Below are 15,325 nucleotides of genomic sequence, written 5' to 3' on the forward strand. Positions count from 1 at the left end.
TCCTCAAAAGACAAAAAGGTGCCACGTGTCCAAGATGTAGTTTTAGTTTTCCCTCTCCACCCCCACCATCACACCCTCTTACCTCACACCTGGATCAGTCCAGACAGCTCCAAACTAGTTTCTCTGCCTCCACCCTCCCCTCCTCCCATCCCACCCAGGGCCCCCGGCCTCTCCCAGAGGCTCTTTCTCTGTGAAGAGACACTTGGGGGTCCCAGCATTCTGCTTACAAGTGATCTTTTAGAAGGCAAGACCCAGGTCTGAAGGAAGGTCCGGTTCACAGATTAAAGACCTGGCATTGAGGATCAGCCACGTCACCGGGGCAAAGGAGGAGAACAGGCCTGCCCAGTCCCAACCCTTGCCTACTTGCAGGTGCCTTTCCCTCTGGGACAAATGTCCCCTGGTAGCCACGGGCAGGGCGGGAGTACACCCAGCAGGTCAGACCCGGGAGTAGAGACCAGCCAAGACTGTCCCTGTGGTAGTGTGGGGGGTCTTGTTTCCTGCGGCCCATCCTAATGGCAGGACTCCTTTGCTTCCAGCAAGAGAACTCCGGCTTGCATAACGTCATCCTGTGGCCTCCAAACCCCGAGCCTGAGCAGGTACCCGAAGTGTGCTGTGCGTGGTCCGCATCTCAGCCCCCTTCCTAACACCTAGATGTTTACAGCCTTTGCGTGTGGCACGTTCCCTTACACTTTTAGGTTTGCTGCTCCTCCTCCCATCGCTTCCTTTCATCTACCTCAAGTGAGTTGTAAAACAGTAGAATCTGCAATACATGCTTAAATTTTTTCTAATGTTTATTGATTTTAGAAAGAGAGAGACAGAGAGAGAGAGAGAATGAGCGGGGGGAGAGGCAGAGAGAGAGGAAGACACAGAATCGGAAGCAGGCTCCGGCCGTCAGCACAGAGCCTGATGCGGGGCTCGAACCCACAAACCTCGAGATCATGACCTGAGCTGAAATTGGACGCTTAACCGATTGAGCCACCCGGGTGCCCCGGCAATATGGGTTTAGATTTTTTAAGATGACATTTTCGTGCGCTATGCTGTGAGATGCTGAAGGAGGCTTATGCTTTCCACGTAACGCAGATGCTGGGAGCCAATACTAACCTTCCACACTCATCGGCTTTGCGTTCCCTTGTCCTGGAGTGCGGCTTTTATGGAGTGGGGGTCCCGTCGACACCACCAGTGGGCAAAACTGATGTGTCGTAAAAAAACAAAAAACAAAAAACAGATTGCATTCTGAGTCCATTGTCAGCGTCGTTGTGCAGCTGGCTGAGTCTCAGAATTTAAGCTCGGGCTGAAGCGTTTGACACCTGCTGGGGAAGACGGCAAGTTCGGGGCCCTGCATCCATTTCAAGGAGATTTTTCCTGGAGAGAACGTCAGGCAAGGTTGGTGTGTGCTTGTGGGCGTGGTCAGTGTGAAGCAATAAAATGCCACCTGCTCTGAAAGCCCATCACACCTAGGGAAGAGGGTTAGGCTCCTAGGGGACAGGTTCCTGGCTTTAAGGAAACAGCAGCTGCACCCTCGAGGGTGGCCGGATGTCCCATCAAACAGGGATGTCGTTGTCGCAAACCGACCTCTGGGCTCCAGAGCCAAAATATCACATGAAGACAGAGTTTGGGGATAAAAAGGAACGAGAGTTTTAAACTGATAAGAACAGATACTACACTTGATCTCAGCCAAAAGGCCGAGAAGCGATGGCAAAGGAGAGTTTTTATTACTGTGCCCGGTGAAAGAGGCTGTGGCAGGCTAATGCCTTCAAGACTGCAGACCCGCCTGGAATAAAGGACTGAGGGGGTTTGTAGGAAAAAAGAGGAACTGGGCAGTTTCGATAGGAACGTGGTATGTGCTGCCCGTCCCGTTGGCCACGTCCTTGAGGTGGCACCGGCCACCAGAGTCTCGTTACTGAGCATACACTGAGGTCACCAGATGCCAAGATGGATACTGGGTTCCTGGAGCAAAGGAATCTACACAAAAACAAGTGAAGGAGATGGGTGGGGGTGGGGGGGGGGCTTCAAGAATGAGAAAGGGGAAGATTTGTTGAGTTTAAAGTCAAGCCTTGCTGGAGCCCTAGTGTGTCCATCTTAATTTCCATTCATCTTTATGTTTCTATAGCAGTTTCAGTGTCTGAGGTTGTGACCTAATGCGGTCATGTGCGTAGAGCACGGGGGAGCCTTGCCCACATGTGATTTCACCGGGTTCTCATCAAAATCCCGGGAGGTGGGCAGACCAGGCTGCTCACTCTTGCTTTACGGACAAAGGAGCAGGCTCCGAGGTTAATCATTGTGGGTCATCGGGGTGAGTGCAGAGCAGGGATTAGAACCCCGGTCTCCCGGGCATCACAGAGAATGGCAGGTCAGAGTTTTTTGCACTGGGTTCTTCCGTCCAGCTCGGGACTTTCCACAGCACCTTGCTACCGAGCTCAGGATCCCACGGACAGGCTCCCTGATGTGGACATGATTTTTCATTCACTCACGGGACAATTCTGAAGCCTCTGCTGGGTGGCTGGTACTGGTGTAGGTGCTGTGCATTCGACAAACCATGTCCCTGCCTCCTGGGACTGACATCCAGCTGGGAGTTCGAAAATAAGCAAGTGGGAGGCGCCTGGGTAGCTCAGTCAGTTAAGTGTCCGACTTGGGCTCAGGTTCATGAGTTCGAGCCCCATCTCACGGTTCATGAGTTTGAGCCCCATGTCGGGCTCCATGCTGACAGCTCAGAGCCTAGAGCCTGCTTCGGATTCTGGGTCTCCCTCTCTCTCTGCCCCTCCCCTGCTCACGCTCTGTCTTTCTCTCTCAAAGATAAATAAACATTAAAAAAATTAAAAAAAAAAAAGAAGCAAGTGAGCAAACAGACAAACCAACAAGTAAACAAAATACAATGTTTTTTAAAAAGACTTTATCAAGTGCCTATTGTTTCCCAGGCACTATTCTAGCACTTGAGATCACCAGTGAATAGTTCAGCCATAATCGACTCTGGCACGGCTTCCCCTTCCACAGGGAAAAACAGACAATAAGCCAGCAGGCAAATAAACTCATAATAAATGTTCCAGGGGTAACTGGAATCAGGCGCTAATTTCTTTAAATTTTTTTTAACGTTTATTCATTTTTGAGAGACAGAGTACAAGTGGGGGAGGAGCAGAGAGAGAGGGAGACCCAGAATCCGAAGCAGGCTCCAGGCTCTGAGCTGTCAGCACAGAGACCGACGCGGGGCTCGAACCCACGAACTGGGAGATCTTGACCTGAGCTGAAGTCGGCCGCCCAAGTGCCCCATCCAACCCAACCATGTTTAAGTGGACGGTGGACAGTTCAGTGGTATTAAGCACATCACATTGCTGGGCAAGCATCCCCGCCATCCGTGTCCAGAAAGTTTTCATCTTCCCAAACCGAAATTCTGTGTCCATTAAACAAGAATCCACATTGCCTTCCCCACTCCCAGCCCTTGGCAACCACCATCTTGCTCTCTGTCTCTATCAACTTGACTACACTCGGTACCTCATATAAGTGGAATCATACAGTATCTGTCCTTTAATGACGGATTTATTTCACTGGAACATAATGCCTTCTAAGTCCATCATGTTGCAGCTTTTCTCTTTAGGGCCGAATAGGATTCCGTTATACATATTCTACATTTTATTTATCCATACGTCTGTTGATGGACGCTTGGATGCTGCTGCTATAAACGTGGGCGTACAAATGTGTTGGATTCCATGCTCTCAGTTATTTGGAATATATATCCAAAAGTTGAATGGCTGGATCATATGTTAATGCTATGTTTAATTCTTTGAAAACCACCAAGTTTTTCCACGATGGCTGCACCATTTTACATTCCCATCAACAGAGCACATGGGTTCGAATTTCCCCACAGCCTTGCCACCTCTTGTTATTCTTTTTGGTTTTTGCTTTCGTAGTGGCCATCCTGCGGGGGGGGGGGGGGGGGGGAGGGGTGTCTCATTGTGGTTAGAGGCTCTTTTTGATAAGTGGCCAGAGGAGCCCTCTCTGCAGAGACCTGATGTGCCGGGAAGGAGGCAGCCACATAAAGTTCTGGAAAAGGAACGTTCTGGAAAAGGGAAGAGCAACTGTGACATGTCTGGGAGGGATGAGCTTGTGGTATTTCGAGATCAGCAAAGAAGGCCAGTGTGGCTGGAGGAGAGTGGGCGAGATGATGGCAGGATGTGAGACCAGGGAGGTGGGTGAGGGTAAATCTTGAAGATTTACCACCAGATTTCACCAGAGGAGTCACAGGACGTGGTTTGAGATTTTTTTTAATATTTATTTATTCATTTACTTATTTGTTTATTTTGAGAGAGAGAGAGAGAGAGCAAGCACATGAGTGGGGGGAGGGGCAGAGAGAGGGGGAGAGAGAATCCCGAGCAGGCTCCATGCTGACAGCACAGAACCATGAGATCATGACCTGAGCTGAAATCAAGAGTCAGACGTTTCATTGACTGACCCACCCAGGCGCCCCTGATTTGAAGTTTTAAAAAAGAGCTTTGTGGTTGTTATGTGGAGAATGGTCTTTAAGGGGCGGAGGGAGGAAATGGAGGAGAAACAGTAGTTAGGTGGCCACTGGGAAAAGGGACTCAGGACTAATCCCTGAGATGTCCTTTAATATTTAGATGTGAGCCCAAGGGGAAACGGAGGAGTCTGTGAAGGAGTTGTAGCCAAAGACATAGGATAATGAGGGACCTGGGAGGCCATCAGATACTCCTGAGAAATCAAGGCAGACACCTGCCCAATGACTTGGCGATGTGGGGTCCATAGATGTGAGGGAAACCTCATGTTGCCCTCAAGATCCTTGGTAAGCACTCCCAGTGGGATGACAGGGATGCGGTTTGCGGGGGAGAGGGCTGAAGCGGAAACTGAAGATAAGGAAGAGGGAGTAGAGAGAGGGGTATCCACAATGCAATAAATTTTCCTAGGAAAGGGATCAGAGTACTGGGACAGTAGCTAGTGGAGAGCGTCGTATGAAGGTTTAAAGACTGAAGATCCCAGATGCCTGCATGCTGGTGGGAAGGAGGGAGAGAGGTAGAGGTGGATAGAGGACAGGTGACAGATGGGTGGACCAAAGGAAGGCTGGCCTTGACCGTTGAGAGGCAATGGGATTGGAGCAGTTGTGGGCTTACATCAGGGTTCCCTCCGCCGTTGTGGATGGTGGGGAGAAGATGAAAACAGATACACCTGGGAATCGTAAGGCTCGGGGAGGGGGAGAAGCTCTCCTCTGATGGCTGATTGGGGTGCACACGCGGTGGAGAGTGGGGTCAGATGCGGCAGGGGATGTACTGAACTGCACGGGAGCTGGGGGGATGGCAGGTGCCTGGGGGGACCGGACCTTCACGCGGTCACGGAAAGAAGCAGGGATGTGAGGCATGAAAGGACCTCTCGTCATAGTCTCCTGGCAGTGGGCCAGCAAATTAGCTTAATGATTTTTGCTTTTGAAATTTTTTGGCAACAACTGATCGTTGAATTGGTTGGTGACCTTTTAATCTTAACTCAAGAAGTCAAGTTTAATAGCATCACCGTGGTCCTGTATCTGGATCCCGCTGACCACTCAGTTATTTCCTCTTTGATTCACACAAACCCTGCTTAAACTCTGAAATTTAGGAATATGGCCTGGATTTTTTTTTCCCCCCTGTGGTCCCAAGAGAGGAGAAGCCATTGGTGGGCAAAGTTCACACAAACAGGCTGGATTGATTCTACCCCTTTATTGAATGAGCTAAGGCCTCTCAGCTCCAGCCCGGCCCCTGGTGGCTGCCCGCTGCTGCCTCCTGGGTCCTAGTTGTCACTCCTGCTCCCTCCCTCCCGTGACTGACTCACTGAAGCCTTGGGGCAGGCAGGGTGATCTCAGGGAGCACAGAGCAGCCCGGTCCCTAACATGCACGGCTGTGACCCACACCCAGACCCCAGGCCTCTCTCTCCTGCAGACGTGTTGGTTGGGAATGAAGAGAAACCACACACAGAACCACAGCTATGGAGGGTGACTCACATGGGGCGGAAGGCACGATCCGGCCAGAGGTCGGCAGAATGTCTAACACCGAGCCAAGCGGAGGCTGCGCTGTCCCTGGGAGTGCCCGGGTCCTAGTCTGCGTGTCCCTCTTTGGGACAGAGGTGGAGATGGCATTGTGACAAGAGTAGCCTTGCTGTGGTTTCCTGCGTCAGGACCTGCATGGGGGGATTGATGGTGAAATAAGTCGCTGTGAAAGGTGACCAGCATAGTCATTCAGCGTTCTGTACTCAAGTGTTCACTTTGGGAAGCCCCACAGAAGACCTCTGAGCTCCGGGCATGTGGATTCCAGAGCAGAAGGGCAGCATTCAACCCACCTGCATTACCACTTTCTGGATTCTTCTTGGGCTCGTCATGATAGCCATTAATGGCTCTGACACTGTGAGGGGGGAGAGAAGAACACACAATTCTGTTATTGTAATGGCCTCGCTTAAAAATATATGATCATTTAAAAAACTCTTTCTTTTGCGAGAGAGAGAGACAGAGATGGGGGGGGGGGCTGCAGAGAGAGAAGGACAGAGAGAATCCCAAGCAGGCTCTGCACCATAAGCACAGAGCCCAGTGCGGGGCTCAAACTCACGAACCACGAGACCACGACCTGAGCCGAAACCAAGAGTCAGACACTTAACTGACTGAGCCTCCCAGGCACCCCTAAAAAACCCTTTTAAAGCAATGTCACCCTCTGGATGTTTCTGTAGTTTGAGCCTCAGAGAAAAACGATTTTCAACTATAGAAGCTGAGATCAATGCTATGAAGCAAGAAGACAGGTGCAGAGCCGCCTGACCTGACCCTGGGGTCAGGGAAGGCCTCCCGGGGGAGCTGCTGTTTGAGCTCAGAGCTGAGGGAGGAGCAGGAAACAAACAGCATTCAGAGGGCACAGAGCAGGTCGCGGCCCCCAGCCCCCTCTAGTTCGTGGCTCAGCGTCCAAGAGGCAGCCTGGGCCTGAAGTTTGTTCCTGAAGGCGACCTCAGCCGTGTAGCCTCGCGTTCTGGAATTCCCCCACATCCAAGAAGCAGAGGACCAGAAGGACAGGGGACCCCGTGCTACGTGAGCTGACCCCGGGGTCTGGGACCACCCACCAACGTGACTGAGCATGTCTCTGCAGGCTGAGGTTAGCTGTGGCTCAGGCACCACGTGATGATTATTCTGCTTAATAGATAAACGACCCGTACGTATGCGCACGTATTGTTTGAAGTGACAAATGCTTGGGGCCCCGGTTTTACCTGGGGAGGGAGTTTCTCTCTTTCCTGCGGGACCCAAGGAACCCAACACCCCGACAGCATTAAACTAGCCCTAGAAGGAACCGCGTCTTCTAATATTCTACTGGCAGCAGGTGGGTATTTGGGATGATTTCGCTGCACTTAATGAGAAAGAAATTGAAGGAAGGGACAGTGAACCAGGATGAACTCAAGTTCATAACAGTGGATTGCTCCTTCAGTGTGACTTGTCTGCTGCCACTGTCTCTTCTCCCAGGGATCCGTTAGGCTTGGTGCTAATTCTCACTGGAGCAGTGGCTCTGGGTTTGGGCCAGATGAATCTTCTGAAGAATCGGATTAACTAACTGCTTTAGCTCCACGCTGTGATAGCCCCTGGGGCTCTTAGTTAATGAGGTTTGAGTCAGTTTCTTCTTTGTAATGGTAATAACTAGCATATAGGAGTATCTTCCATGGTCTAGCCTTATGTTAAGTGCTTCTCATGTATTATGCTATTTAACCTTGAAAACCCTGTAATTATGACCCCCATTTTCCAGATATGGTCCCAGAGGCATAGAGCCCAAAGGCTTACAGCCAAATAAACGGTAAAGCTTGGCTTTTAACCACCGGTAACCACCTTACTCTGGAGCCCGGCTTCATGCTGCTCTCCCTCGAAAATGAGCAAATGGAGGAATCCTAGAGGGGCGAAACAGGGTTTCTGCCTACATTTGAAGTTCAGTTGAGTAAATGTTACAGGACTCGATAGGCTATTCTGACATACCCCACTCTTTGAATGCAGAGCCTCCCCTCCATTTGTGCAGCCCTCTGTCGTATCCACAAGGTTCTCCCATCAACCACTGGGGCAGGCAGCCCGGGTTCGTGGCCCCCATTTTGTAGATAGAGCAACAGCCTCCAAGAAGTGCAACGATTTGGGTTTTCTAAACCGGTCTAGGCTTCTTTAAATTACATCGCTCGTGAAGTATTAAACCCACAGAAGACATCAATATTGGGCAATGTTTTTGACATCTCAAAGGTTTTCTTTCTTTCTGAAATCCGATTCCTAGTGCCATGGGGATGACCTTCTTTCTTTCTCAAAGATGTCCCGTAACATGTCAACTCGGGCATCTTGGAGGCTCCTAGGTTCTTTTTGTGTTTTTGTTTGGTTTGTTTTGTTTTGTTTCGTTGGTGACCCTTAGCATTTTGACCCAGTTGCTTTTGGGGAAAGGAAGACAAACATTGTTCACGGAGTGTGCATCTCTCATTCATTCGCTGTGAGGATAGGGACCGCGTCGTTTTTTGTTTGTTTGTTTGTTCCTAATTAAGCCTTTTATGTGGGAAATTTTCAGGTCTGCAGAAAAGTTGCAAAGATAGCACAGAATTCCCACCGACTCCTCCCCCGGCTTCCGCTAAAATTAACATCTCGCACCATATCATGGTTTTTGATCTTCGTGTCCACCTAGAACCTAGATTCGACCCTTCCGGACACAAAGGAGAAGCGTCAAAATGCAAACACGACCCTCATTTACCCCGTCTTTTGAGGGAAGAGCGGGGCTTCAAAGCCAGCCCTCTCAGACCCCCAAGCTTGTTCGTGTTTGCTGCCCTCTCATGGTGGAAGACATTCCACCTGGGGAGGCCTAAAAGGCCACTCCTGGGGCCTCCCCGCTCTCGGCCTGACCAAGTGCCTGCCAGGCGAGGCCGGAGGCCCAGGCGACCTCGGCTGCCAGGGTGGGGGAGCCACTTCTATCTTGTGTTTTTGCCCTGAGGTGAAGAAAACGTTTGGGGTGACCCAGCAGAAGTGGCCTGAGCATCCGCCTTCCCTCGACGGGGCAGATGGGCGGCAGCCGGCCCCGCACAGAACCGTGTTCCTCCATATTTGGCAGCCTGGCCATTGTTTCTGAAATCCGATTCCTAGTGCCATGGGGATGACCTTTGGTCTACTTCCCAGCATTCACCTGCAGTCACGCTGCTCCCAAGAAGCTTGCTCAAAGAGGGGGCGAGTTGGCAAGACACTCTGGTCATGATCTAACTGGCTTAATGAAGCCTCCTTGTTGGCATGACCAGTAAAGCCAGCAGGGAGAACATTTAAGAGGTAAGGTCAGGGGATTTTTTTTTTTTTTTTTTTTTAATCATAAGACACTTGAGCTCTCGATAAAGCGTCGTTTTTAGAACTGGAAAGTTGCTGTGCCCGCTTGGAGATTGCTTTAAAATAGACCCGGGGCTCTGGAGCATTCTGGGGCCAAAGAAAGGCTGTTTGTTTACTCGAGCGGTGGCAGCAAAGGAGAGATTTGAAGACGCAGCTTGACGAGGCAGTTTGTCATGCCGAGGACCGCCAGTTTTTCCATCCAGCCTGCCTTTTGGAAGCGGGAGGGAAACTTTAGACATGCGTGCCGTTCTGCGGTGACGCCCGTTGACCCCGCACAGCCTGTGTAGTCCCGTAAGCAGCAGGACTTGGCGTGGGTGGCGGGTGGGGGTGGGGGGCACTGGAAGCGGGGCTCAAAGACGCTGAAGGAAATGTGGCAGACGAGTGAGCTCCAAGGGCCGAGTGTGCCTCTCCCGGTCTTGCAGAAGGGCCTGCCAGACGAGACGGGAATCGTCTATTTTTCGTACACTCAACAAATATTTATGAGGTGCCCCTCTGGGCCAGGTGCTATTCTGGGCAATGAATCGAGGCTGGTACAGACCACCTTATTCATAAGTGTCTGGTTGTTTTCGTTACTTGGCGCGTGGCAGGAAGTTGGCAGGGATCAGAGGCAACTGCTTCCGTGTCTGGTGAGGCAACATAAGGTAGGGTTCGAGAGCAGAGGCTGGGGCTGAGTCCTGGCTCCATCGCTTTCAAGCTGTGTGACCCGGTGCAAGTGGCCGAACCTCTCTGTGCTAGGTGTTCTTATCTGGAAAATAGGGTTGTGAGGATTGAATGAGTTGGAATAGGTAGCACGTAGAAGAGCGGAACTTGGCACGCGGAAAGTGTTTGTAGTAATAAGTTTGCTGTTACTGTTACAGCAGAAAAAAAGGGCTGTGCTGGCGTTGGGCGTTACTGCTGTTGTGGAAAGGGCATCGGACTTCAAGGAAGAAGACCTGGCCAAGCCATTGGGCAATCTGTTTGCCGTCTGAGAAATGGGAAACGGTTTCCCTTCCTGGTTAGCTCGCAGGGATTCTGTAAGAATCTGATGGACGTCGACGCACTTTGGAAAGTGCAATGCGACATTCCCATCAACAGCACTGGCACTTTTGTTTCGAGTCCCTCCAGATATGTTTTGTTTGGAGGGAGATGGTATTCTTCTCGCAGATTAGTTCTCTGTTAGGAGGAGGGATGGGGCTGAAGAGGCAGAGAGGCAGAGCGTCTTTCTCGGCCTTAAAAGACGAACCTGAGTCCCCGTTATATTACCTTTGCCCGAGGAAAGTTAACACGTGGTCCCTTATCCCCCTTAGTTAGAGCAGAGATCTGTCTCCTTACACCATCTGTTGTTTGCATCTGTCTGGGCCGTTAGACATGTCAGCGTCTTTCCAGAATTACTTTAAAGTAACCTTGATCGTGGGATAAAGGGCTGGAGATTTATCTGTCAAATTATTTGCAGAATAAGTCACTGCAGATAATGTGGTGATTGAAGGGGAAGCCTGGCCGTAGAAGGTGTTTGGAGCCGAGGCCCATGTCGCAGTCCGACACGCAGGAATTGGGTTACGACCTTAAAACTTCAGGACTAAGATGAGAATGTCACTCCCTCTGTATTGGCATTCTTGAGTTATCATAGTAAACATTTTTAACTCATGCACCCGAAGGTAGTAGTCTTATATAGGTAAAGAACATTCTAGAAGGGTCAGAAATACTTTGGAGTCTGAATTTACAGCAATGTAAAGGTTGGACTGGTTTGATACTGTCCAATAGGGACGATGGTCATCTTGGTTCACAGATCAGGAGACTGAGGCCTGTAGGACAGGAAGGAGCTCTCATTTCAGGAAATGGTTCAGCCATCACGTACGTCAAGCCAGCAGGGGGTCAGCAGCCCTTTTTTAGTCAAGGGATCAGCCCCAGCTCTCTCTACCTGCTTCAACACGTCCCTATTAAAGGGATAGAACAAAAATGCCTTTTTCCTGGCGCTGGGGTCAGAGAGAAATGGGTCCACTTAGACTCCACTGTTGTGAGATCATGGCCAAACACTTGTCCTCTGCAAACCTCAGCTCTAAAACAAGGACACAAATAGTACTTGGCTCTTAAGGTTGTTGTCAAGATTCAATGACACGGTTCATAGAGACTACTGGCCCGGTGCCTGGTACTTAGTAAGTGCTCAATAAACACGAGTTATTGTTATTTCCCCCCACATTCGGTCTCAGCAAAAGTGAATGGAGAGTTTCTAATTATAGTATCGTGTGAGCACTAGAATGTGCGGGCCCTGAGAGTTGAGGCATCTTTTATATTTTACCTTTGGACCCAATTGTGTGAACATAGCAGCCAACACCTAAAACGCATGCCTTAGCTGGGGGAAACAGAGCCAAAGTTAACTTGTTCCTCAGGCTGTGTATGAAGGTCAGAGACACCACCCATCCAACACAAGATTCAAGGTCTCAAGAAAATCCCAGGTTCAGACTGCACAGATGATTTGCACCCAGATGTCCAACAGAAGCTCCAAAAATTGATTCACAACAGTCCTGGCCTGGAGGTTGATAGAGGTTTTGGTGTGGGGGGGGGGGAATCCTCCTTTCCTGGAAGGACTGGGTCTCCCCCTTGGGTGGCCCTGTGTTTATACCTCTGTGGTCACAGCACAGGGGTCTGTCTCCCTAGTCTGTGAACAACTCCAGGGCAGGGACCGAATCTCAGTGATTTTTGTAGCCCCCACTTCTAGCACTGGTTCTGGCGCGTGCTAGGGTTTCCATGAATGTATCTTAGATAATTGAATGAATCAACAAATCGGTAAATACTTTCTGGAAGGTCTGGGTGAAAGGAGAAATTTAACAGATGATGTGGCTGCATCAGTGCCTGTGGTCACAGTTGGTGAATTGGCGGGCTTAGGAGAGGAGTTTTGTCTTTCCAGTTGCTCTCTTTGTTGAGCAGGGCTGGGCTGGGTCTCTCTCTGGGTCTCACCTGTGAGGGGTAAGAGAAGATTCGTAGCGACAAGGAGCAGGCAGCCACAGGGAGCCCCGGCAAGTCCGGAGAAGCCCTTCTTGCCTATCTCCTGGTGCCTCACCTCCACTGCCTCCCTTGGGACGGGACCTGGGGCTCACCATGCCCGGTTTCTCCCAAACACCCAACAAGCCAAATGCCTAGGTCTGAGCTGCAACCGCTGGAGGAAAGGGAAGCTGTTTCGAATTCACATGAAGGCGCTGTCTGCTCACAGCCACGCACCTGCCCAGAGCAGCGCCACCTTCCAGTTTTCACGAAGGCGCCCCCACCTCCCCCAGGTGAGGGGCTGCCCCGCCCTGTGGACTTGGATCACGTGCCGGATTTAGGCACCGTGAAAAGAAGTGAGGTCTTGTGCTAAGACCTAAGAGCACTAGCTCTATGAGATGGTAACAGGTGGCACGTGAACAGAGGATGCTGTGGTCAAGAAACTTGGGGAAACTGAGCTAGAGTACAATGTGTTATTTTACCACAGAACTTCTCAGACCTTTCCCTAGGCTCTATTTTTCTTTTTTTTTTTTTTTTTTTTTTTGAGAGAGAGAGAGAGTGAGCATGCGAGCGAAGGAGAGGGGGAGGGGGGGCAGAGAGAGAGAGGGAGAGAGAGAGAATCTCAAGCAAGCTCCATGCCAGGCATGGGGCCCAACTTGGGGCTGGATCTCATGACCATGAGATCGTGACTTGAGCTGAGATCAAGAGTCAGATGCTTAACCCAATGAGCCACCCAGGCGCCCTTGCACTGTCAATGTCTTTAAAAACATTTTTTTTAATGTTTATTTTTTAGAGAGAGGGAGGCAGAGCGTGAGCAGGGGAGGAGCAGAGAGAGAGGGAGATACAGAATCTGAAGCAGACTCCAGGCTCTGAGCTGTCAGCACAGAGCCCTACATGGGGCTGGAATTCACGAACCTCGAGATCGTGACCTGAGCCCAAGTCGGGCACTTAACTGACTGAGCCACCCAGGCGCCCCTGCACTGTGAATTTCCAAAAAAGGGCTAGATAATGAGCCCTTCTTAAACGTATCTGACACAGAACACTTTGTTTCCTTCAAAGCTGGTCTGATCTCTTATGGAATGTACTTTTTTGGTTGCAAGTGACAGAAACGCAACTTGTGCCAGTGAAGGCAAATGAGGACTCCAGATCTTGTGTAATCGTTGGTTGAAGAGGGCAGAACGGGCTGGACCCCAGGACCAGCTGGAACCAAGGCCTCCACAGCCCTGGGACCTCTGCCCTCTGTCCCTCGTCTCGGCCTCTCTCTGCCTGCTGGCAGTGGTCTCTCGCTGCAGGCCGCCTTCTTCCACAGCGGCTAGAAACAGGCTGCCGGTGACCCTTGCACGCGTGTCCTACAGAACCCCCACCAGGTTCCCGTCCCTCTGGTTCTGCGGGGGGTCCTGCTGAGGACCTGGTTGACCCAAGTCTTGCATGCACCCCAACGGGCAGGGCTGTGGGGCCTTCCTGGGAAGATGAGCTCAAAGACAACCACTGCTTTGGGAAACACTGCTTGGGGTTTAAAAAAAAAAAAAGCCCTTTTTCCATTTCTGACATTTATATTATACTTTAATGAGCATTCTTTGAATTGAATTCTAAAAAACATTTAAAAAAAAATTTTTTTTAACGTTTATTTATTTTGAGACAGAGAGAGACAGACCATGAACGGGGGAGGGTCAGAGAGAGGGAGACACAGAATCGGAAACAGGCTCCAGGCTCTGAGCTGTCAGCACAGAGCCCGACACGAGGCTCAAACCCACAAACTGTGAGACCATGACCTGAGCCGAAGTCTGATGCTTAACCGACTGATCCACCCAGGCGCCCCTAAAAAACATTTTTTTAATGTTTATTTATTTTTGAAAGACAGAGAGAGAGAGAGAGAGAGAGAGAGAGGGAGACACAGAATCCGAAGTAGGAAGCAGGCTCTGAGCTGTCAGCACTGAGCCCTATGTGGGATTCGAACTCACGAGCCGTGAGATCATGACCTGAGCCAAAGTCAGACGCTTAACTGAGCCACCCAGGTGCCCCTACATTGGGTTTTTAAAAACCTCTCGTCTCTTTCCATCCCATGATTTGAAATTTGGACTGTCCCTTATATGTTTTGTATCTTGGTTTTAAAAATTGATTCCCCAGCAGATGAACTTATTGCAGAAGTGAAGGAAAAGGCAACCACCTCTCAGACTGGTTAGGGCTTTGAACAGGTGGCCCCAGGTTTCCATGGACTCATCATTTTTTCTGTTCGGTGTTTTCCCCCACGTTTCTGGCTGGATTCTGGTTCACAAAGTCATGGGGAGGGGGTGGGGAAATATCTCCCATCTAGGTGTTGCCACAAGCCAGTTGGGTACTTGAAGATTTTAGATCAGATATCCTCGCTTTCTCCAGGGGAGCAGATGACCCCCAAAGTCCGGTACGTGTCCCCAGTCATCCTGGGGCGCCTGGGTGGTTCAGTTGGTTAAGCGTCTGATTCTTGATTTCGGCTCAGGTCAGGATCTTGCGGCTTCGTGAGTTGTAGCCCCGCGTCAGGCTTTGCGCTGGGAATGCAGAGCCTGCTTGGGATTCTCTCTCTCTCTCATCCTCTGTCTCTGCCCCTCCCCCACTTGTGCTGCCTCTCTCTCAAAATAAATAAATAAACTAAAAAAAAAATAATAATGAAACAGTCGTCCTACTCAGCTGGAATCTTGTGTGTAATTGTTTCTCCTCCATCAGATGGGAGCAGGGGTCACCATATATCTCGGTGTATCACTCGGTGCCAGGACACGGGCATTGCTCAGCCCGATGACAAAGCAAGTGAACAACCTGACACTTCAAATTATTTTTTTTAACATTTATTTGTTTTTGAAAGACAGCGAGAGAGCGTGAGCAGGGCAGGGGCGGAGAGAGAGGGAGACACAGAATCCGAAGCAGACTCCAGCTCTGAGCCGTCAGCACAGAGCCCGACGCGGGGCTCGAACCCACGAGCTGTGAGATCATGACCTGAGCCAAAGTCAGATGCTTAACCGACTGAGCCACCCAGGCGCCCCCAACCTGGCACTTCAATATGCG

At 50.5% G+C, this 15,325-nt stretch overlaps 1 protein-coding gene and 1 pseudogene across 10 annotated transcripts in view; one reads left to right on the forward strand and one right to left on the reverse strand.

The window, feature by feature from the left end:
- TACC2 (transforming acidic coiled-coil containing protein 2) overlaps nt 1-15,325 on the forward strand; it is a 212,722-nt gene that overhangs the window by 21,563 nt on the left and 175,834 nt on the right. For 9 of the 10 annotated variants that reach the window (XM_043597739.1, XM_043597742.1, XM_043597746.1 and 6 more), the window contains one exon: nt 537-596. The exons of the other annotated variant lie outside the window; for it this stretch is intronic. In XM_043597739.1, the coding sequence (XP_043453674.1) occupies nt 537-596 (60 nt within the window). The remainder of the gene's footprint in view (nt 1-536; nt 597-15,325) is intronic. 10 annotated transcript variants of the gene reach the window in all.
- LOC122493649 lies at nt 1,575-1,694 on the reverse strand (annotated as a pseudogene).

This window comes from Prionailurus bengalensis, chromosome D2, assembly GCF_016509475.1.
Source record: "Prionailurus bengalensis isolate Pbe53 chromosome D2, Fcat_Pben_1.1_paternal_pri, whole genome shotgun sequence".
In the NCBI taxonomy this organism is placed as follows: domain Eukaryota; kingdom Metazoa; phylum Chordata; class Mammalia; order Carnivora; family Felidae; genus Prionailurus; species Prionailurus bengalensis.